Source organism: Chlorocebus sabaeus, chromosome 5, assembly GCF_047675955.1.
Source record: "Chlorocebus sabaeus isolate Y175 chromosome 5, mChlSab1.0.hap1, whole genome shotgun sequence".
Taxonomy (NCBI): Eukaryota; Metazoa; Chordata; class Mammalia; order Primates; family Cercopithecidae; genus Chlorocebus; species Chlorocebus sabaeus.
Window position 1 is genome coordinate 82340795 of NC_132908.1, and position 23421 is coordinate 82364215.

General features: G+C 53.8%; 1 protein-coding gene across 2 annotated transcripts in view; it reads right to left on the reverse strand.

Annotated features, from left to right (window-relative positions):
- Positions 1-3643: 3643 nt before the first annotated feature.
- Positions 3644-23421, reverse strand: part of C5H16orf74 (chromosome 5 C16orf74 homolog) — a 50243-nt gene continuing 30465 nt past the window's right edge. For both annotated transcript variants that reach the window (XM_007994263.3, XM_073015626.1), the window contains exons 3-4: positions 11723-11863; positions 3644-9351 (exon numbers count right to left, since the gene is read on the reverse strand). In XM_007994263.3, coding sequence (XP_007992454.2) covers positions 9293-9351; positions 11723-11863 — 200 coding nt within the window. In that variant the 3' untranslated portion in view covers positions 3644-9292. The remainder of the gene's footprint in view (positions 9352-11722; positions 11864-23421) is intronic.

Sequence of the window (23421 nt, forward strand, 5' to 3'; positions counted from 1 at the left end):
TCTGTTACCCAGACTGGGGTGCAGTGGCATGATTCCAGCTCATTGCAGCCTCAGTCTCCCGGGCTCAAGTGATTCTCCTCCCTTGGCCTCACGAGTAGCTGGGACTGCAGGCATGTGTCTCAATGCCAGGCTAATTTTTGTATTTTGTGTAGAGATGGGGGTCTTACTGTGTTGTCCAGGCTGGTCTTGAACTCCTGACTTCAAGTGATCCTCCCACCTTGGGCTCCCAAAGTGCTAGGTACAGGCGTAAGACACCACACCCAGCCTTAAAACTATAACACCGTGGAATCTGTGAACCTATTTCGGGATAATCGGCAACAGTATCTTCTGGTGACATTAGAATTTAGACAGGTCAAATGGTCCTCCAAAAATGAGACTTGGTTGTGCTATTTTAAAGCAGTCATGTTTCAGCAATGATGGGATGCGTTGTCCAGCATGTGGGAAACAGTGCTTGCAAGGTGGCCCCTGAGACTGAGTGCCTGCAAGGAGACCGGGTGCTCTGTGGGCCACTCACACATGTGTCTGACTTTTGGGCTGGCAGCACTTGGGGCGAGACATGCCCACTGATGCACCTGCACAGGTCATTCTGGGGCTGAGCACCTGTGGGTCACCTGCACAGAGTGTGTTAATTCGACCCTTCATTCACCCTCTTACGGTGAGGAGACCAGCAGCCTAGGAAAATGATGAGTTACAGTGAAGACATGAGGAGATGGGGGAGAGGCTCCTCAAACTCCCAGCCCCATCTGCAGTAGAACCACTTGCCCCATGACCAGGCCTCCTCCTGGACCAAAGAAATCGGCACCTCTAGGGGCAGGGCCAGCACAACAGAATTTTCCAGACTCCTCAGCTAAGGTAAGGAGCCACTGCTGTGGCTTAAAGTGAGCCCAGCCTGTCTCCTGGGGTCTCCTGCGGGGAGCTTAGGGGAAAGCAGTAGCTAGCAGCTGGTGGTGTTTGCCACTGAGCTGAGGAGGGAGCTAGAAAAACAGTGGCACAACCAAAAAGACACACAGAATGGAAAACACCTCTCGGGGGTAACTCTTCCTGCCCTGCCTCCACTGAAACAAGCCAGGGATATGGCACGGAGCAGGGCCTGAGAATAGGAAAGGATGACTTCACAAGCGAGGCGTCCCACTGTGCTCCGGGTGCTGTAGACACCTCTGCGACTCCTGCTGTGAGACGTGGGCATGCAGCGCACCTTGGTCTGCGAGGGGGGCAACCACGTGACCTCCTGCAGGGCCGATTCCACCTGGTGCTCATGGCCCAGTGTTTCTGGCCAGCAGCAGTGGGTCTGATGGACTGGGCCCCTACCACTTCACCTGAGGCTTAATTTGAACATCACCTTTTCCTGGAGCTGTTGCAAGGCTTAAAGGGACTGACGCAGGTAAAGTCCTCAGTGGTGTCTGGCACAGCCTTGCTCAATAGATAGTGGCTTGTCCTCTAGGCAGCAGCAGGGCTTGTCTCTCAACAGCCCTGCCAGGCGTTCCTCTCCCACGGAGTGCAGCATCCCACCAGGGCAGGGGCCAGCGGTGAAGCCAGAAAGATGGGTGGGGGCCAGCCTGAAGGGGCCTGCCCTTGTGAGCTACTTTGAAGAACTTGTACTTGATCCTGAAGGCAAATGGGAAGCCCTTTAAGGCAAGCCATCTCATTAGAGGAGACACTGGGGTGACATGACAGAGCTGCATTTTATTTATTTTATTAGTATTTTTGAGACAGGTTTCACTCTGCCACCCAGGCCGGAGTGTAGTGGTGCAATCACAGCTCACTACAACCTTGACCTCTTGGGCTCAAGTGATCCTCCTGCCTCAGCCTTCTGTATAGCTGAGACCACAGGCATGCACCACCATACCCAGCTAATTTTTTGATTTTTTGTAGAGACAAGGTCTCATTTTGTTCCCCAGGCTAGTCTCAAACTCCTGGGCTCAAGGAATCCTTCCGCCTCAGCCTCCCAAAGTGCTGGGATTATAGGTGTGAGCCACCACACCCAGCCTATTTATTTTAGAGACCAGGTCTTGCTCTGTTCCCCAGGCTGGAATGCAGTGGCATGATAATAGCTCACTGCAGTCTCAAACTCAGGCCATCCTCCTGCCTCAGCCTCCCAAAACAATGGGATTACAGGTGCACACCACCATGACCAGCCTAGATATACACTTTAGAAGGGAATTTAGGGTGCATGAAGTCGAGGGTAGGATGCAGTATAGCATCAGGAGACTCACCTGGAGGCAGGCGAGCCAAGCAGCCAAGGCACCAAGAGTGGGGTCTGAATCTAGAGCCCATGGACCATCTACACCCTGCCCAGAAGAGCCAGGCACAGGGAAGCTTCCAGATCCAACCCAGGTGGCCACAGGTATTTCCCCATCTACCTGTAGCTCTGCACAGCCTGGCAGCGCGGCCCACACCTCCCTGGGGGACCAGCATGTTCCTGCCTGCAGCACGCCGGCTCCTGGGTTTGGCCGGGGAGCCATCGTGACAGCCCGCCGCGCACATTATGGCTGGGCCAGGCGTTCTCAAATGGCTCCGACATGGTGTGAATACACTCTTGTGTCTTTTTGCCATCTGCTGCTGTCATTAAAAAATTACATTTCCATCTGTTTTCACACTTTTCTCCCTCCCAACCTCCCTTCCTGGAGGAATACAACATGAATCCCAAGTTTCAAGACCAGAACGTTCCCTGGCCTCTTGGAACCTGGGAACTTTCCCCGGACACACCAGGGTTAGGGTTAACGGGCTTTGCTGGCAGCCGGTGCCATTAATTTCCATCTATTTCCTCTTCATTTGCCATTTACTGTGGCCCCATGTTCCCCCAACACACACTTTGGGGGAGCCATTCACGAAGCTTTTTTATTGTTGGTTTTAATCAGTATGCTTGGCTTTGGCATTAAAAATAAATGAAAAATAAACTGCAGACATTAGGAACCATTCCCCCAGGACGTCTTTAAAGAAGAACAGACAAAAAATAAGAATAGGGGAGTGATGTTTTGGGTTCAACATAAATCCTCACTCTGGATTTGCTCCAAAGAGGCACCCACCCCCACCTACAGAGCATCCCCAGTCTTTGATGAAGCGTCCGGTTCACTGAGAGCCCAACACCCCAGCAACGCTGTGGCAACGGGGATCAGCCTTGCTCTTCTCCAGCACAGCTGTGCAAACCTCGGCACTGGTGCTAGCATTTCCGGTTCCTTGCGCGTGTTCATTCATGCTATCTTCTACACCTCCTGGTTACTGTCTCCATTTGAAGATTAAGGAAACTGAGGCTCACAGAGGCCAAGTGACTTGCTCGAGGCCATCCAGCTGATAAGTGGAGTGCGGGATCGTCCTCTGAGGTTGGGGCCCCAAACAGGATCCAAGTGGAAGTGGTTTATTTGGAAGGCAGTCTCAAGAAGAGAGGTTGAGACGGTGAACTTCAGGAGCCGATTCAGGTTAGCGAGCAGGTTTCTATGGCTAGCAGCCAGGGCTCGGTTCCACTGGGAACCTCTGGGCAGCTATGAAGCCTCGCTACTGAAAGTGTGGCCTGTGGACCATCGACATGAGCCAACCCCCCAGGAGCTGGTTGGAGATGCACAATCACAGACACCAGCCCAGACCTCTGCCTTTGAACCAGATCTCCACTGACAGCACGTGACAGTTTGAGAAAAACAGTTCCTCCGACTTGCCCACCACACCACCACTAAGGGGCAAGGAGGCAGGGGTATTTATCTATTGACCCCTCCTGGTATCGGGTGCAGGCTGCTCCTGAGAGTCTAAGGTCCCTAGTACCCCTGGCTGGTCTTCAGGAGCCCCTACCCCTGCCACACCTATTCATGCACCAGAGAGAACCTTGGAAAGGAAGAGGATGCTTGCAGTGGGCTGCTGGTGTCACAGCAATGGGTGGGCACCGGGAGCATCCACTAGATAGGACCCTAGGTGGGCTGCTGCGGGGCCCTCCCTCTTACTACCCCAGCCCACATTCATGCATTTGCACAATTTCACACAATCCTCAGGTTCCCATTGCATTGTCCCCATTCCCTAGAAGAGCAAACTGAGGCTCAGAGAGGTTGACAGCCCACCTGATCATGATGACTTCCATTTAGAAACTGTTTGTTCTGTGCCAAACTCCACGTGGCGGTGGATGGGCTGCATGGATGATTTCATGCAATTCTCATATGCATCCATAAGGTAGGTAGATTACTATCCCCACTTTACAGGTGAAGAAAAGGCTCAGAGAGGTTGAGTGACTTTCCAGGATCACACAGCACAACGGGGAGCTGGCTGACACCAAAGCCCTTGCTCCTACCCACTCCCTGGTGCCAGGGCTGCAGTGGGTGCCCTTCCCCCAGCTCCCATGCCTTCCTATGTGAGAGCTTGCGCGAAGCAGGCCCCCCTCCACCGTGCCCCTCCCTTCCTAGGGGAGGCAGAGTTTACGGGAAGCATACGAGGGGCAGAGGAGCTGTGCAGTGGGTACGCCATGGGGTTGACTGCAGCGTCGGTGGGGGGGGGGCAGCTGTCACCAGGAAGGGTCTCTCTGCCCTTACTCAGCAGACATGATCGTGGGGCAACACCTCCAAAACGCTGACCTCGCTGGGGATGCGGACCAGGGCTGAGGCCTCTGGTCATACCAGGCCCAAAGCTGGGGATTGCTATGCATGCCTTGGGCTCCAGTTCCTCTAGAGGATGAGGGAACTCAGCCCAGGCCCCTGAGAGAAAGCCACACCCAGAGTCCTGGGGCCTTGCAGCCTCTAGCCAGCCCTCCCTCCGGTGTCCCCAGCTCAGAGCCCTTGGCCAGGTTGCTGTGGGCCCTGGAATCCTAGGGGAAGCCGGTGACCAGCCACGGCAGACCGCTGAGGAGTATTCAGGGAGGCATGAGGTTTCCTGCAACCCTGAGACCCAGAGCCCCCTGCATTCGAGAGGAGGGGCAGAGGGTCCAGTCTGGCTTCTAGGTGGACAGAAGGGGCTCTGAGGAGCCAGAAGGAAGGGGGCGACTATTTGCCTGGCCAATCAACAAGCGCAAGAGAAGCAGATCCCTTGGGTGGTAAGACCACAGGCTCTGGGTTTGATTCCCATCTCTGCCACTTACTTACCTCGGATGACCTTGGGCAAATGATTTAACCTCTAGGTGCCTCCCATCCCCCATCTGTAAAATGCGGGTAATAAAGAGCACCAACCTGCGAGAGATTAGGTTATTGTTTCCGACTCACCTTTCCCCGTCTTTAGGAGAATTGTCTGTCCCTTCCTTGTGCCGTGCAACTTCCCGGCTCACAGTGTTGGGCTTGGCCATGTGACTTGCTTGGTGAGGGAATGTGGGCACGTGTCGCAAGCAGAAGCTGCAAATGCATTGGCTCTGCCTGTGCTCTGTGCCTCTGCCACCCACTGAGTGAATGAGCACACTCTGGTTGGTGCCTAAATGACAGGACACTTGAAGGAAATCGGAGTCCAACTGCAGCTGATAAAGCCCAGCTCCTCGCAGCCAATCGGCAAGGCCACAGCCAACCCACAGACCCATGCATGAGTGAGGAATCAGTGCTCGCTGTTCTAAGCCACTGAGTTTGGGGGCAGAGGGGGTGGTTGTTACACAGCAACATCACAGCAAAAAGAAAACTGACTAATACACTATCTCTCAGGGTTTCCATAAGAATTATGTGAGTTAAAATATCTGTCAAGTGTTAAGTACAGTCCTGGTACATAGCAGGCAATATGAATGCTAAATAAGGACCGGGCACAGTGGTGCACACCTGTAATCCCAGAGCCCAGGCAGGATCACTGCTTGAGCCCCAGCGTTCCATCACACTATTGCACTTCAGCCTGGGTGACAGCGCAAGACCTTGTCTCTAAAAAACTAAACAAGGCCGGGTGTGGTGGCTCACGCCTGTAACCCCAGCACTTTGGGAGGCAGAGGCGGGCGGATCACCTGAGGTCAGGAGTTTGAGACCAACCTGACCAATATGGCAAAAACCTGTCTCTACTAAAAATACAAAAATTAGCCGGGTGCAGTGCAGAGGCTGAGACATGAGAATCACTTGAACCCAGGAGGCGGAGGTTGCAGTGAGCCGAGATCGTGCCATTGCACTCTAGCCTGGGCAACAGAGCAAGACTCTGTCTCAAAAAAAAAACCCAAAAACACAAAACAAAAAACAAAAACTAACTAAATAAATAAATATGGTAGCGCCTATGATAGAGGTGCTGGGAATATACTGATGTGTGAGACTAAGTCACCACCTTTAGGAAATGTATTTATTAGAGACAGTGGCAGGGGTTCCTGGGATGTAGGTGAGCTGATCAGCCTTAGGCTGTGAGCCCCAGCGACAAGGTACCTCTTCCTGTGATGTCCTGCACATCAGCGACTGTGAACAACAGAAGGGCACCCCGCTCATAGGGAAGGAAGGGAACACATGCTGTGGGAGCTGGAGGATAGCAAAGCTTCCTGCTGGCAGGGCCTGGCACGGAGGGGCACCAGGCTTCCATGGAACTGGACCTTGCAGAGAGACTGGGGTTGGGAGCAAAGGCGTTCCAGGGAGAAGAACTGCCTGAACCGGGTGGCAGGTTGTAGTTTCCAAATGGGGCCACAACATCTCCCATCCACATTTTCTTCTTCTTTCTTCTTCTTCTTTCTCTTTCTTCTTCCTCCTTCTCCTTCTTTTTCCTCCTTCTCCTTCCTCCTTGTCCTCCTCCTCCCCCTCCTTCTTTTTTAGAGACAGGGTCTTAATGCTGTGTCACTCAGGCTGGAGTGCAGCAGTGTGATCACAGCTCACTGCAGCCTCCAACTAGTGGGTCTACACTGCCACACCCAGTTTATTTTTATTTTTTATTTTTGTAATGATAGGGTCTCACTACATTGCCCAGGTTGGTCTTAAACTCCTGGCCTCAAGTGATCCTCCTCCCTGGGCCTCCCAAAGCACTGGGATTATAGGCAGAAGCCACTGCGCTCAGCCTGTGCTCTATTGATGCCCTTGACTTTGTTCCCATCAGGAGGTGGTGCCTATGTTCCCTCCTTTTTAATCTAGGAAGGCCCGTGATGACCGCCAAAATGATGTGATGTGACTTCAGAGAGTAGGCCATCACAGGTGATGCGGCTTCTACCTGATTTTCTGGAGATGCTCTTGCTTGGATGTCAGGGGCCATGCTGTGAGGAAGCCCAAGCCGCCCCGGGAGAGGTTCTTGTGGAGAAAAACAAGAGCCCAGAACCAACTTGGCAGCCACGTGGTAGGTGCTTGCCCATGTGGGTGTGCCGTCTTGGAAGTGGATCTTCTAGCCCCAGATGACATACATGCCTCAGCTGGTGTCTCGTGAAACAGACAAACTCTCTCTTCAGGCCCTGTCCAAATTGCAGATTTGTGGGCAAAACAGATGATGGTTGTTGTTTCACACTAAATATTTGTTGTGCAGCAATGGTAACCAGAACAAGAGGCATGCATACAAGGAAAATCAAGGAGTTCAGCTTAATTGGAGTGGAGGGTGAGCAAGGCTAAGCCTTTGGCCTCTTAGGGAGCGTGGAGAGTTTTTAGAGGCTGCTAAGCAGGCAGTGGAGGGCTCAGACATTAAGCAGGCAGCAGAGGATAGGACAGAAGTAGAAGAGAAGGCAAGCATCAAGCATCAGCAGGCATTCCCCTCCCTCCCTTCCTCCCTTCCTCCCTTTCCTCCCTTTCCTCCCTTTCCTCCCCTTCCTTTCTTCCTTTCTTCCTTTCTTCCTTTCTTCCTTCCTTCCTTCCTTCTTTCCTTCTTTCCTTCTTTCCTTCCTTCCTTCCTTCCTTCCTTCCTTCCTTCCTTCCTTCCTTCCTTCCTTCCTTCCTTCCTTCCATTTTGTTTTGTTTTGTTTGTTTTGTTTTGTTTTGTTTTGTTTTGAGACGGAGTCTCACTCTGTCACTCAGGCTGGAGTGCAGTGGCATGATCTCAGCTCACAGCAACCTCCACCTCTCGGGTACAAGTGATTCTCATGTCTCAGCCTCCCAAGTAGCTAGAGATTACAGGCATGCGCCACCATGCCCTGCTAATTTTTGTATTTTTAGTAGAGATGAGGTTTTGCCATGTTGGCCAGGCTGCTCTCAAACTCCTAGTATCAAGTGAAATAGAATCTCACTCTGTCGCCCAGGCTGGAGTGCGATGGCACTACTGTAGTTCAGTATAGCCTCAATGTCCTAGGCTCAAGCGATCCTCCCACCCTGGCCTCCCTAGTAGCTGGGAGTACAGGTGTGCACCACCACACCTGGCTAATTTTTAAAACTTTTAGTAGAGATGGGGCTCTATGTTGCTCAGGCTGATCTTGAACTCCTGGGCTCAAGTGATCCACCCACCCTGGCCTCCCAAAGCCCTGGGATTACAGGCATGGACCACCACGCTGGGCCCCAATTGAGAATTTCAAGGTGCAACAGCAGAATGTTGAACACAGCATGGGCCTTCTGAGACGGGCCCTGTGGCAGTGTGCAGGACACGTCCAGAGAGCTGGCCCTGGCCGTCGGGCCCACTATATCCCTGGCATGCTCCATCGCCTCCTCCTGACTCAAGAAGCAGGATTCACCATTTGTGGCCGGGTGTGGTGGCTCACGCCTGTAATCCCAGCACTTTGGGAGGCTGAGGCGGGTGGATCACCTGAGATCAGGAGTTCGAGACTAGCCTGGCCAACATAGTGAAACCCTGTCTCTACTAAAAATACAAAAATTAGCCAGGCATGGTGACTCATGCCTGTAATCCTAGCTACTCAGGAGTCTGAGGCAGCAGAATCGCTTGAACACGGGAGGCAGACACTGCAGTGAGTTGAGATTGCACCATTGCACTCCAGCCTGGGAAACAAGAGCAAGACTCTGTCTCAAAAAAAATAAAAAAGGATTCACCATTTGTTACAGAGGATCTTTATTTATAATGCAAAAAAAAGAAATTATAAATCCCATTTTGGACTGTTCCCACATCTGTATAACAACTTATAAAAAACAGCCACTCCACCTGCAAGAAGTTCTTGTTTGTGCTTATGGCAGGGGCACGTGTTTGCACAGCCCGTGGGGCTGGGAAGATGTGTTTGTCCTGAAGACAGTCTCTCCCCGGGACCCCAACAGCCAGGACCATGGAGCTCCCTTGCACCAGGCTGGAGTCAGCAAGACCCTGGAGGTGTCAGAGGTCCAGTCCACTCAGCAGGGTCGGGAAACACTGTTGTGGAAGCAGGCAGGCTGGATTCCTCGCTGGACCTGCCACCTCTCTCTGAGCAGAGACCCGGATTCGCTCAGTTCCCATCCAGGGTACTCAGCACACCTGCTCCAGGCAGCCACGCCCCCGGACACCTGAAGCTGGGACCCTGCAGCAGGAGCCCACCAGACAAATCCACGACACCTCCTCAGGCTTCCGGGTCGAGTTCTCCATCATCCGGGCACGACCCTGTCTCATCCAACCAGACTAGGAGAAAGAGGGGATGGTGACACCTGGATGCACCCCACCCCCACCACACCCAGGCCCGCTTCCCTGGGAGCTGCAGGGCTGAGGCCTCTGGGATTCCCTGCTTTCTGGTGCTGCCAGAGGCGGAGATGGGACCCAGCCCAGTGAGGCTGGATCCTTCTGGGTGAGTCGGATCCCGGAGCTGCTTAAGTTTAAGAGGAACTCCTCCTAGGGTTCAGGAACCTCCCTAGGGCTCGGATCTTGCAGAGTAACCCTGTGTCTCCCCTCTGCCCACACTGGTCCTGGGAGCAGGCAAGGTGGCATGATCCCATTTTATAGGTGAGGACACAGGCTTACAGAGGGAAGAGACTGTGACAGCTGAGCTAAGGACCTGGGCCTCTGTCCGCCCACACTGGGCTCTCTGATTAGACAGCACTGGGGTGCAGGAGGAGCACTGCAGCAGGAGCCCAGCTCTTCTCCCACCTTGCTGTGTGTCCCTGGGCAAGGCACTATCCCTCTCTGGACCTGTTTGTTTCCCCATTTCTAAACTAGAGATAAAGGTTGCAATGATAATTAAATGAGATTTGTGAAAAGCATTTAGACTGGTGCCAGGCACTTGGAGAGGTCACAGAGGAAGGCACCCCACTGCACCCACCATGGCTCCACCCAGCACCTGCATTGGTCCAACCCAGAGGGGCCTGACAGCTTTCTCCCAGTCACTTGCTCTGCTGGGCAAGCGGAGACCCAAGCTCAGGACATCTGGAAGGGTCTACAGAGCCCCCCTCCCAGACAGCTTTACATGTACCCTACATCAGCCTCATGGGTGCCGTGTCGCCTGCATGGGCCCAGCAAGACCCACGTCACGATGGCTGTCAACTAACTGATGCCATCTGCGGGGAGGGCATCCGGCCTGGGGGCCATGGTGTGAAGTGCAGATCACACAGCCTGGGGCTGCACCACTGACCAGCTGCACGGCAAGTGTCTCAGCCTCTCTCAACCTCAGTTTATCCATTTCTTTTTTTTTTTTTTTTTTTTTTGAGACGGAGTCTCGCTCTGTCACCCAGGCTGGAGTGCAGTGGCCGGATCTCAGCTCACTGCAAGCTCCGCCTACTGGGTTCACGCCATTCTCCTGCCTCAGCCTCCGGAGTAGCTGGGACTACAGGCGCCCGCCACCTCGCCCGGCTAGTTTTTTTTTGTATTTTTTAGTAGAGACGGGGTTTCACCGTGTTAACCAGGATGGTCTCGATCTCCTGACCTCGTGATCCGCCCGTCTCGGCCTCCCAAAGTGCTGGGATTACAGGCATGAGCCACCGCACCCAGCCGCATCCCCATTTATGCGGCTGGGTGCGGTGGCTCATGCCTGTAATCCCAGCACTTTGGGAGGCCCAGGCAGGCGGATCACCTGAGGTCAGGAGTTTGAGACCAGCCTGGCCAACACGACGAAACCCCATTTCTACTAAAATACAAAAATTAGCTGGGCATGGTGGTGGGCGCCTGTAATCCTAGCTATTCAGGAGGCTGAGGCAGAAGAATCACTTGAACGAGGAAGATGGAGGTTGCAGTTAGCCGAGATTGCACCACAGCACTCCAGCCTGAGCGACAGAGCAAAACTCCGTCTCAAAAAATAAATACAAATAATAAAATGGGTATGAAATCTGTACTTAACTCTGAGAATTCCTGTAAGAACTAAGTAAGAAAATCCACTCATTACACTCAGTACAGTGCAACCTATCATGACCATCCCCAATATCATTATTATTCATAGCAGCAGCCTTCAGCACCTGGTGTAGGCCCAGCTCAATAAATCTTTGCTCGATGAATACGTGAACGATTTGTCCCACCAGCACCAGAGGTATCACCGAGGGGCAGGTGGGGGAGCCGATTTGGGCCTGTGTCCCACCTCCTCACCCTCTCCCTGGGAAGAACTCTATTTCCTTCCTGCTCCCAGCAGTGAGCTGCATCTGGAAGGCCCAGGGTCCGGCCCCAGCCTGGGCATGGGCTGTGTTTCCAAGTCTGTCCTGTCCAGCCAAACTGCAGCAGCCAACAAGATGGAGCAGCGGTCCTCCCGCTGGCTGGGGAAGGAGCATCCATCAATTACCTTGGCTGGCGGGAGCCACGGTGTGGCAGGGCAGCCCGGCCCCATCCATCAATCGTACTGGCTGCTGGCAGGGGCTGTCTACTAATTACTTAACACGCCGCGTCGTGCTGAGGCTGGCGCCGTGGCAGGGGGCTCACGGTGCAGTGTACACAGGTCTGACCATAAATGCTTAATGAACCCAGGGGGAGGTGGGGACGCAAGCTCGACCCCGTGGCCCAGAAGGACGCCCCTGAGAGCTGTCTTCACCGGGCCCCCAGACCCGACCCTGCTTGGCAGCGGAGGGGCCGGCCTCACCTGTGTTCCCCGAGTCCCTCGGCAGCATCATGCCCGTGGGGGTGGGGGGCGTGATGATGATGTCGGGCACATCCAGGTGCTTGTCGTTCAGGACGGGGGCCTCTTCGTGGCTGCTGCTGCTGCTGACACACATTTTAAAGCCTGAGAAGCCAGGCGTGGAGCACACACGCACGTACACACACGACAGAGAGACAGGCATCAGTGGCCGCCGGGAACCGCGGGCGCCACCCCCCCTTCATCACCTGAGTCCTGACGCCTCACAGCAAGGGGCGCAGCTGTCCCCGCATCACAGGTGAAAACCTGAGTCTCAGGAATGTCAAAGGAGCCACCGACACATCTCACAGAACCATGAGTGGGGAAACAGGTTTTGGGAAATGCTGATCACAGGCTAGTTGGCCTCTAGGTCCAGTTTTCAGCCTTCACCATGTGGCCCAGCCAGCTGCAGCCCTATTTCCGGCCACCAGCCCCTACTCTGCAAAGCGCTCACACTTCCCCAGACTCCCTGGGCTCTTTTGTGCCTTTGCATATGCTGTTCCCCCGGCCTGGGATGCTCTTTCTTCCTCTGCCTGAGTAACAAGCTCCTGCTTATCCTTCAAAGCCTGGTGCAACAGGCTCTTCCTTGGGAAAGGTGTCCCAGCAGATCTGGCCTCTCCCTCTTCTGCCTGTCTGCATTTACTCATTCATCAATGAATGACATGATTTGTTTTTATTTCTACCTCTCTTTGCTGTGAACACCTGGAGGACAGTCTCTACTTCATTCATCTGTGTTTCCCTTGAGCCCAGCGCATGCTCCAGACAGAGTAAGTAGGAGTGCTTTAAATTTTAAATGCGGGCCGGGTGGTGGCTCATGCCTATAATCCTAGCACTTTGGGAGGCCGAGGTGGGCAGATCACTTGAGGTAAGGAGTTCGAGACCAGTCTGGCCAACATGGTGACACCTCGCCTCTACTAAAATACAAAAATTAGCTGGGTGTGATAGCACACACTTGTAATCCCAGCTACTCGGGAGGCTGAAGCAGGAGGAGAATCACTTGAACCCGGGAGGCAGAGATTGAAGTGAGCTGAGATGGCACCATTGCGCTCCAACCTAAGTGACCAAGTGAGACTCCATCAAAAAAAAAAAAAAAAAAAAAAAAGGCCAGGTGCAGTGGCTTACAACTATAATCCCAGCACTTTGGGAGGCCAAGGCGGGCAGATCACCTAAGGTCAGGAGTTCAAGACCAGCCTGACCAACACCGAGAAACCCCATCTCTACTAAAAATAAAAATAAAAAAAATTAGCTGGGCATGGTGTTGTGCGCCTGTAATCCCAGCTACTCGGGGGGCTGAGGCAGGAGAATCGCTTGAACCCGGGAGGCAGAGGTTGAAGTGAGTTGAGATTGCACCATTCCACTTCAGCCTAAGTGACAGAGTAAGAATCCATCTTAAAAAAAAAAAAAGGGCCGGGCGCGGTGGCTCAAGCCTGTAATCCCAGCACTTTGGGAGGCCGAGACGGGCGGATCACGAGGTCAGGAGATCAAGACCATCCTGGCTAACCCGGTGAAACCCTGTCTCTACTAAAAAATACAAAAATCTAGCCGGGCGAGGTGGCGGGCGCCTGTAGTCCCAGCTACTCGGGAGGCTGAGGCAGGAGAATGGCATGAACCTGGGAGGCGGAGCTTGCAGTGAGCTGAGATCCGGCCACTGCACTCCAGCCTGGGCGACAGAGCGAAACTCCGCCTCAAAAAAAAAAAAAAAAAAAAAGGCCCGGCACGGTGGCTTACACCTGTAATCCCAGCACTTTGGGAGGCCGAGGTGGGCAGATCACTTGAGGTCAGGAGTTCAAGACCAGCCTGGCCAACATGGTGAAACCCCCGTCTCTACTAAAATACAAAAATTAGCTGGGCGTGGTGGCACACACCTGTAATCTCAGTTACTCAGGAGGCTGAGGCAAGACAATTGCTTGAACCTGGGAGGCAGAGGTTGAAGTGAGCTGAGATCGTACCATTGCACTCCAGCCTAAGTAACAGAGTGAGACTCTGTCTAAACAAAAAGAAGGCCAGGCACGGTGGCTCACACCTGTAATCCCAGCACTTTGGGAGGCCGAAGTGGGCGGATCACCTAAGGTCAGGAGTTTGAGACCAGCCTGACCAACATGGAGAAACCCCATCTCTACTAAAACTACAAAAAAAGTTAGCTGGGCATGGTGGTGTGCGCCTGTAATCCCAGCTACTCGGGAGGCTGAGGCAGGAGAATAGCTTTAACCCAGGAAGCAGAGGTTGCAGTGAGCCTAGATCGTGCCATCGCACTCCAGTCTAGGCAACAGGAGTGAAACTCCGTCTCAAAAAAAATAATAATAATAATTTTAAACACAACCAAAAACCCTTCAGGCAACATTAAGCTAGGTGTTACAATCCTTTTCTCTATGCCCCATCACTTTGGTTTTGCCCCAAACAATGCCAGGCTGGGATTAAATTAGCTCAAGTATCAGAGTCCCTGACCAAAGGGAGAAGCTGAGTAATAAGGGGTTGGGGGGGGTATTTTTCCTACTGTTCTCGGGCCTTCCTTGACCACTATTAGGACAATGTTCCTAAGTGACCATTGTAGGGTCATTGTAGGGTTCTAAAACATGGCTCTGAGAGGTGGAGTCTAAGCCCTTGAGTGTGGATGGACTTAGTGACTTGCTTCCAACAATAGGACAGACATGATGGTGTGTGACATCCACAGCAAGGTTATAAAAGACATTGCAACTTCCTCTTTGCTCTCTCTTGGAACACTTGCTCTTGGGGAAGCCAGTCACCATGTTACAAGGATGCTCAAGCTGTGGAGAAGCTCATGTGGGTGAGGAATCAAGGCCTCTAGCGAACAACCTCAGCCCCAGAGCTTCTTCAGCCCCAGAGCCTCCAGCCCCAGTCCAGCCATCAGATGAGACTGCAGCCCTGGCTAACATCTTGGATGTAACATCATGATTGACCCTGAGCCAGAACCACCCAGATAAGCCACTTCTCAATTCCTGACCCACAGAAACTCTGAGATAATAAAGGTTTGATGTTTAAATCACAAAGTTTTGGCATAGTTTGTTATGCAGTGATAGATTACTGATAGAGTTAGCAAATCTTTCCCTGACTCCAGTAGGAAGGGATGGCAGGTGCACAGTGGGAATCTCATACCTGGCTGTGGGGAAATCACAGGGGGCTTCTCAGGGCAACCTTTGTTCACCTAAGGGGTGTTCCTCTGAGAGGCAGGTTACACCTGAGCTGTCAGGGACAATCTGTTTGAATCCACAAAAAAATGTACAACTAGAAGACCTGGAGCCATGCCATTCAGGCCAAATTCTTGTTTCATCTGCAACTTGACCAAGGCGGTAGGCTCAGAAAAACTGAAGGCAGCAGGCACACTGGCTTTGGAATTAGGCCACCAGGGTGCACTGCACCTCCTCTCCAGGCCCTTTGTGTAGTAAAGAATTTAACCTTGCCTAAAAAGAGGTCTGGTCTCCGTCCATGGTTTCTGGGAGGTGCTCTCTAAGCCCTTGGAATATCTTGCCTGATAGGAGAGTCTTTGTTTGCCAGGGGCTGTGGTTACACTAGGTGTCCAAAGGCATGATTGATGGAGGGGGGCTCTGGGTCATGCCCAGAGAGACGGCAGCCTGCAGGCTGAGCTCCAAAGTGAGCAATCAATCAGCCTCTAGAGGAGCTCCAGTGCCTTCGTCTCCTGGGGTTGCCACAACAAAGCACCATCAACCGGGTGGCTGGAACAACAGACACTCATTGTCTTATAGATCTGGAGGCCAGAAGTTCCAGATCCAGGTGTCGGCAGGGTTGGTTCCTCCAGAGGCTGCAAGGGAGACTGTTCCAAGCCTGTCCCCTGGCTTCTGGTGGTTGTTGACAATCTGGCGTTCCTAGGCTTGTAGAAGCCCCCCATCTCTGCCTCTTGCCTTCACATTGTATTCTCCCTGTGTCTTGTCTCTGTCCAGATTCCCGCCCCCAATTCCCAGCTTTTTTTTGAGACAGATCTTGCTCTGTCGCCCAGGCTGCAGTGCAGTGGCATGATCGCAGCTCACTGCAACCTCTGCCTCTCGGGTTCAAACAATTCTCCTGCCTCAGCCTCCCAAGTAGTTGGGATTACAGGCATGCACCACCATGCCCAGCTAATTTTTGTATTTTTCGTAGAGCCAGGGTCTCACCATATTGACCAGGCTGGTCTCAAACTCCTGACCTCAGGTGATCCGCCCACCTCGGCCTCCCAAAGTGCTGGGATCACAGGCATGAGCCACTGCACCCAGCGCAGATTTCCCTTTGATAAGGACACCCGTCATATTGGACTAGGAGCTCACACTGCTAAAATGACCTCATCTTAACTCATTACACCTGCAAAGACACTACTCCCAAGAAGGCCACATTTTGAGGCCCTGGGGTGAGGAGGTTGACTTAGGAATTTTTGGGAGACGCAGTTCAATCCATAATGCCCTGTAAGAACTCTGGACACGGAGGCCAGGGGCTTCCCTCCTGGTGATGCTCTGTGCTGTCACCACCGTCAGGAGGAGTTGGCATTGCCCATGGGTCCACAGGGAGGGGACAGTGGGAGCCTGTGCCTGGAGCTCTCATGGGATCTGCCCTGTGAGCGTCTTCCCTTTGGTCTTAACCTAGGTCCCTTCCCTGGAAGGAGCCAAAGCCAGGAATCAGAGCCTCTAGTGACTTCTGTGGGTCCTTTCAGCAACTGAACAAACATGAGGGTGGCTTGGGGAACCCCCAAACTTGCAGCTGCTGGCGGAGGGTGGGTGGTCATGTGTGTCCCCCGCCCCGACTTCCGTTAGTCTAACTCTTTGCAGCCTTCTTGTTTTCATGGACAAGCGCAGGGTGGTAGTGGCAGAATCAGCTGAGTCCCTGGGCTAGGGAGAGACCGCCACGGTTCCTGGCACATACGGCTGGTGTGAGGTGACCACGATGAGCCCCCTTTGACCTGTGCACAGCCAGTCACTTCCCTCCCCTCATTCTCAACCCAGTGACCAGCATCCGCCCCTTACCCAGGCACTGCCCTGTCACCTCCCCACCTTCTGAACCCCAACCGCGTTTCTTCCTTTGGAAGACTTTATGTATGTATGTATGTATGTATGTATGTATGTATGTATGTATGAGACAGAGTCTTGCTCTGTTGCCCAGCCTGGAATGCAGTGGCGTGATCTCAGCTCACTGCAACCTCCGTCTCCTGGGTTCAAGTGATTCTTCTGCCTCAGCTTCCTGAGTAGCTGGGACTACAGGCGCCCGCCACCACACCCAGCTAATTTTTTTTTTTTTTTAAGCGGAGTCTCGCTCATTGCCCAGGCTGGAGTGCAGTGGTGCGATCTTAGCTCACTGCAAGCTCTGCCTCCCGGGTTCACACCATTCTCCTGCCTCAGCCTCCTGAGTAGCTGGGACTACAGGCGCCCGCCATCACGCCCGGCTAAGTTTTTGTATTTTTAGTAGAGACGGGGTTTCGCCATGTTGGCCAGGATGGTCTCGATCTCCTGATCTCGTGATCTGCCCGCCTTGGCCTCCCAAAGTGCTAGGATTACAGGCATGAGCCACCGCGCCCGGTCTTGGAAGATTCTTGGCCCCTGACTGGGTAGTTTTGAGGGAAGAGGCCACTTCAGCCCGACAGAACTCTAAGCCCCTCAGCAGCACCCACATAGCCCCTCCGAAGCAGGTCTAACGCAGGTGGGGTTTGAACCGTCTTTAAAGAAGAGAACGTTTCTCCTGCAATCTTGCACAGAAGCCCAGAGTGTGAAACAAATCGAAGGAAGTCACTTGGAGAGAGGCATCCCTACCCCAAACAACCACAAACAAAGGGATGTGTTGACAACCGCCCAGACAAGCTACGGGGGCCGTAGGCGTGGGCTCCTTCAGGCTCCATTGCCACCGTGCTCAGTGTCACCAGCCCCATCTCACAGATGTGGAAACTGGGGACCTAAGAGAGTAATATCTGCACACAACTGAACAGCTAGTGGGAGGCAGAGCCAGGATCCATCCCCAAACTGGAATCTGGCTGACCCCAAGAGCCGGTGCTTCCTGTAGCCATGATCCCATGTAACAGCTCCCATGTAACTGCAAGGGGCCAGGCAGGAAATGTTTGATCTCTGTGAGCCACACAAATACACACATGACTTTGCCACGGCAGCCTGAAAGCAGCCGCAGACAACGCGGAAATGAACGAGCATGACTCTGTCTCAATAAAACTTGATTTCTAAAAGCAGGCGTCAGGCAGGATTGGGTCTCGGGGCTGTGGTTGCCAATCCCTCCTCTATAACATCCAGGACTGACTGCGGAGGGGAGCTGGGATCGAGGACACACCCAATGTTGTAACTGGCAAAAACAGAACCTCGAAAGCTTGAGGCTTGTTCATGCCAAAAACAAAAGCCACAGCCAGAAGGCCGGCTGCAGGTGGGCAGGGCAGCCCCCTCTTGAAGGGCTGCGTGTGAGGAAATGAATGAATTCACGAAAGTACTTTGCCCAGCCAGCTGCCCCGTAAGTGTTCTCTATTATCATCCATAAAGAGCTCCTTGTGGAGGCCCCCGACAAAAGGAATCGCTGATGATCATATCTGTAACAGGAGGGAGCCTCCCTGCTCAGTCTCCAAACCCCTTCCTCGGTGAATACTCCAAGATTCTAAAATAAAACACCCCACATTTGCATTTTAACATGGTCTGGAGCTTGAGGACAAAACCTGCACATATAATCTGGAAGGATCATGTTCTCAGTGAGCCCTGGAGAGGCAGAAGTCTCAGAGGAGAGGGGGTTGGAGGGAGAGGAGGAAAGGAAGGGAGGAGGGAGGAGAAAACGGAGGGAAGGAGGAGAGGGGAGGAGGGAGAGGAGGGAGGGAGGGGAAAGAGGGGGAAGAAGAGGGAGGGAGGAGGAAGAGGAGGAAGGGACGGAAGGAGGAGAGAGGGGAGGAGGGAGAAGAGGGAGGGAGGAGGAAGAGGAGGAAGGGAAGGAAGAGAGGAGGGAAGAAGGAGAGGGGAGGAAGGAGGAGGAAGGGAGGGACGAGAGGAGAAGGAAGCGGGAGGGAAGGAGGATAGAGGGAGGGAAGGGGAGAGGGAAGGAGGGAGAAGAGGGAGGAGGAAAGACAGGGCAGGAAGGGGAAGAGAGGAGGAGGAGGGAGGAAACAGGGAAGAGGGAGGAGGAGGAGGAAGGCGAGACGGAGGAGGAAGGGAGGGAGAGAGGAAGGCAGGCAGGGAGGAGGGAGGGACCCCAGCCCCTCTCACATCCCCAGGGGCTGCCCAGCCTCAGCAGCAGAGGTGGCCAAACAGGAGGGAAAGCTCTCAGGAGGATGAAGCCAACGCTGGGGATTAAAAACCAAATGCCAGCCCTGCCCCAGACAAGGAGCTCATTTGTGCTAAGGCCAGAATTGTTATTTGTTAATTATGTGCCTGCCTCGGGCTATTAAAAGCCTATTTCCTGAGCCTGGGATTCCAGAAGGAAGGGAGCAGATCCTAGGGACCCAGGCCCGTCCTAAGGCTTCAGGGGGATGGAGCCTGTACGGGAAGCCCTTCCCCCTTCTGGGGAGGCAGCCCAGCCTCGTGCTCCGGGTCACCAGGCCCTGACCCCTGCTCTGCGGCCACGCCCTCTGCAGTGGGGGCAGAGCTACGCAGACCAGACCATAGAACCCGGGGCCCTGGAGCCGGCCTTCCACATGGGTTACACAGGCGGATGCTGGCGTGGTGAGGTCAGACAGGCTTTGAGACCCAGCTCTGTGCCCTCCTAGCTCAGGACAGTGGTTCCCATCGCGGCTGCCCATTGAGATCACCTGGGAAGTTAACATTCCCCTATGCAGGGCCTCACCCTAGACAGGCTGATTCATGGCTCCATGAGGAGCACCAGGATTCTGAAAAGTTCCCAGGTGAATCTAACAGCCAGGGATGGGAACCCCTGAGTTGGGCCACCATGGGAACAGGTGGCTTTACTCTTGGAGCCTCAGTTTCCCTGGCTGTAAAACTGTTATGGCACCAGCCTTGCAGGCAGTGCCAGGTGTGGGGCGTGGGGCTGCCAGGTGTGGGAAGAAATGGTCTTTGGGCAGCCAACTGGCCAGGGCCTGGGGGGTCCTGAGCTGGGGGTGCTGTGCTGCCTCTCCGCTGAGAACACCATTTCCTAAGCGTCCGAAGCTGGGCTCTGGGCCGAGCCTGCCATTTGCACCCCTGCAATCAACCCTCACACCATCCCTCAGGGAGAACACTAGGATCACACCCATGCTACAAAGGAGAACACGGAGCTTTGGAGAAGGGAGGTAACGTGCTGGGAATACACAGAGCCTGGGGAGCAGAGCTGGGGCTTGACGAGGCTCCAGGCCCCACTGCCCTCACTGCTGCTGGGATCAGCAGCCCTGATCCTTCAAACGCTGAGTCAGGCAAGCCCGTGCCCGAGATGCCACATCCAGGCTCTGTGCAGGATGCCCAGGTCCTTGGGGTCAGGGCACCATTCCCTGTGCCAGCTCTTGGTGAACTCCCGGTCGCCCAGAGGTCACCGCAGACACGCACGGGAGACAGGAGCAAGTGCTGGCATCACGGCTCACGTGCGACCTCTACTGGTTCTTTCTCATTTCAATTAATTAATTGATTTTTTGAGACAGGGTCTCTCTCTGTGGCTCAGGTTCACTGCAGCCTTGACTTCCCTGGCTCAAGCGATTCTCCCATCTTGGCCTCCCAAAGTGCTGGGTGAAACTACAGGCACTCTCCACCACACCTGGCTAAGTTTTAAACTTTTTTGTAGAGACAGGGCCTATGTTGGTCTTGAACCCCTAGGCTCAAACGATTCACCTGCCTTGGCCTCCCAAAGTCCTGGGATTACAGGTATGAGCCACCCCACGCGGCCTGATTCTTTTAAAAACAGTTCAGGCTTGCACCCCAGGCGTACGGGACCACGCCCTCTTCCCCAAAGCACCATCACACACACAGAGGGCTCCAGCCTGTCGGACCCACAATGCGACGGACAGCCAGAAGGCCCACCTGGGCTACGGGCCACCTGGGCAGTGGCTCCACCTCTTTGGGCCTCTGCTTCCTCACCTGCAGAACTGGGGTAAATAACAGTGCCCAGGTCCGGGTGGGCAGGCACGAGAGGTTAAGGACCACACTTGAGTCCTCACTCCAGCCAAGGCGGTGCGATGATTCTATATGCGTTTTGTGGATGAGAAAACCCCAGTGCTGGCCTTGCTGTGCACACTCAATAAACACAAGCTGTCATTCAGATCACGAGTTGATACTAAGCTTAGATTCACACCACGTGATTTGAACCACAGGTGTAATTGTCCTCAGTCAGGGCACTTGTTCATTGATTCCGCCAACATTCAGCATCTACTGGGTGCCAACGGCTACTGTTACAGCCTCCTGAGTGTGGGTCGGGGGCCTTGTCGCCCCCTTGCGGTCACACAGCTGGAGTAGGTGCTACACAAAATATTCCTGGTTCCAACCTGACTCTAGGGGCACAATTTTCCCTTATTCTGTGGGAATGGCCAGGGGCTTGGGAAGGAGGAAATCCACCATCTGACTCTCACTTCCATTTCCTGCTGTGATGTTGCCTCTCGGCCGGGGCTTTCTCACTGGAGAGCCAGCTTATGTCACCCTCCTTTCCAGCACAGGTATAATGCCCCAGCTCTGAGCCTGGGCCAGGGAGGTGCCCGGTCGACAGGCATTTATTGTGCACCTGCTGTGTGTCCTGCATGGCCCCAGGTGCTGCAGACACTGCTGAGGAAAGAATGGCCTCTACAGAGGTTTACCTGTGCCTTCCCCGCTACACTTCCTGTCCAGGCTCCAGTAGCAGGAATGGGGTCCCCAAGATTTCCGGGTCAGCTGGAGGAAAAGGAGGAAGGTCCCCGGTAATTCAAGCCATCGCTGGGAGGGGCCCACGATGCTGAGCCTTGAGAACAGTGCTTGAGGGAGGCTGGACTGTGTGAGTGCCTCCGGGCACTCGTCATTTGATCCTCCCAGTGAGGCAGACCCCATCTTCCAGACGGGCACCCTGAGGCACAGAGAAGTCAGGGCCCTTGCAGGGGCCATGCAGGGTTTCGTGCACAGCCTGTGCTCTGGGGGCTGGAAGCACAAAGGTATTTCCAAGATCCTGGGTCAATGCAAGCGGGGACCAGGGGCAGATGATAAGCCCGCTCACAGCGGGGAGAAGCAGGGTTTAGGGGAGACCAGGAGCTGGAAAAGGCTTCTCAGAAGGGGTCAATCAGAAAGCGGCAGGAGAGATCCCCAAGGCACCCACGGCACACATAAAGGCCCTGAGGCAGGAACATAGGGGCCACAGGGGCTGACACTAATCCCTCAGAGATGACCAGGTCTCTGGATTTCATGCAGGTCTTTCAAAAGTAAACTGATAAATTCCTCCAAGGGTTCCAGATGCATTTAATCTTTTTTTTTTTTTTAATTCCAATTACAGGGAAAGCTTTGTGTTATTATGGATGAGGCTGGGGCAGCTCTTGGCGGTTTTACCTTTTTGAGGCATCCCAGGCCCAATAGAGACAGCAGTGGATGTTTTAAATCTCTTTTTAATTAAGGAAAAAGCCCTAGCTTGCGTCAGGGATGAGCTGCTGGAGAGAGACAACCTGAGAGGAGCTAGAGACAGGAGCTTCGACACACCAAGGTGGGGGAAGGTGCCCAGCCGCCTGGCTCTGCCCAGCCAAACCACATTCCTGCCCTGGGCACTGACTGCACTTCCTCCCTCCTGGGCAGCCCTCCCAGTTCCTGCGGTCTGTTCCTGCTCATCCTAGTGCTGGGCGCTCTGGGAAGGCTGTGGAGGGTGTGGGTACAGTGTGGTGAGCCCAGATTCCAAAGGCCAGGTCCAGGGTCAGGCACAGTGACTCATGCCTGTAATTCCAGCACTTTGGAAGGACAAGGACAAAGGATTGCTTGAGCCCAGCAATCCTGCCTCAAGACCGGCCTGGACAACATAGCAAGACCCCATCTTTAAAAAAATTTTTTTTTAATTAGCTGGGCGTGGTGATGTGTACCTGTAGTCCCAGCTACCTGGGAGGCTGAGAAGGGAGGACTGCTTGAGCCCAGGAGTGCAAGGTTACAGTGAGCTGCGATCACGCCACGGCACCCCAGCCTGGGCAAGAGAGATCCTGTCTCAAAAGAAAAACAACAACAACCAAAAAAAAGCGGTAGAGGGTGGCACTGGGCATGGCGGCTCATGCTTGTAATCCCAGCACTTTGGGAGGCTGAGGCAGGTGGATCACTTGAGGGCAGGGGTTCGAGACCAGCCTGGCCAACATGGTGAAAACCCATCTCTACTCAAAATACCAAAAAAAAAATTAGCCAGGCGTGGTGGTGGGCACCTGTAATCCCAGCTACTTAGGAGGCTGAGGCAGGAGAAGCACTTGAACCCGGGAGGTGGAGCACTTGAACCAAGATTGTGCCACTGTACTCCAGCCTGGACAATAAGAGCAAAACTCTGTTTCCAAACAAAAGAAAAAAATGAAGCCCAGGTCCAGCCCTGGTCCCATCACTTCCTGGCAGTGTCCCCTCCTCCAGCCCTCAATCTACTCATCCCTAAAATGGGAACAAGAGCAGGACGACCATGAGAAGAAGAAGAAGAAAAAAAAGCCACGTACTTGGCACCCTGCCTGGCCATGGAAATGCTCGTGTGTGGCCCAGGGTCCCCTGGCCTTGGCGCTGCTGACACTTCGGTCATTCTCTGAGGTGGGGTTGTCCTGTGTGTCATGCGATGTTTAGCAGTGTCCCTGGCCTCTAGACCCT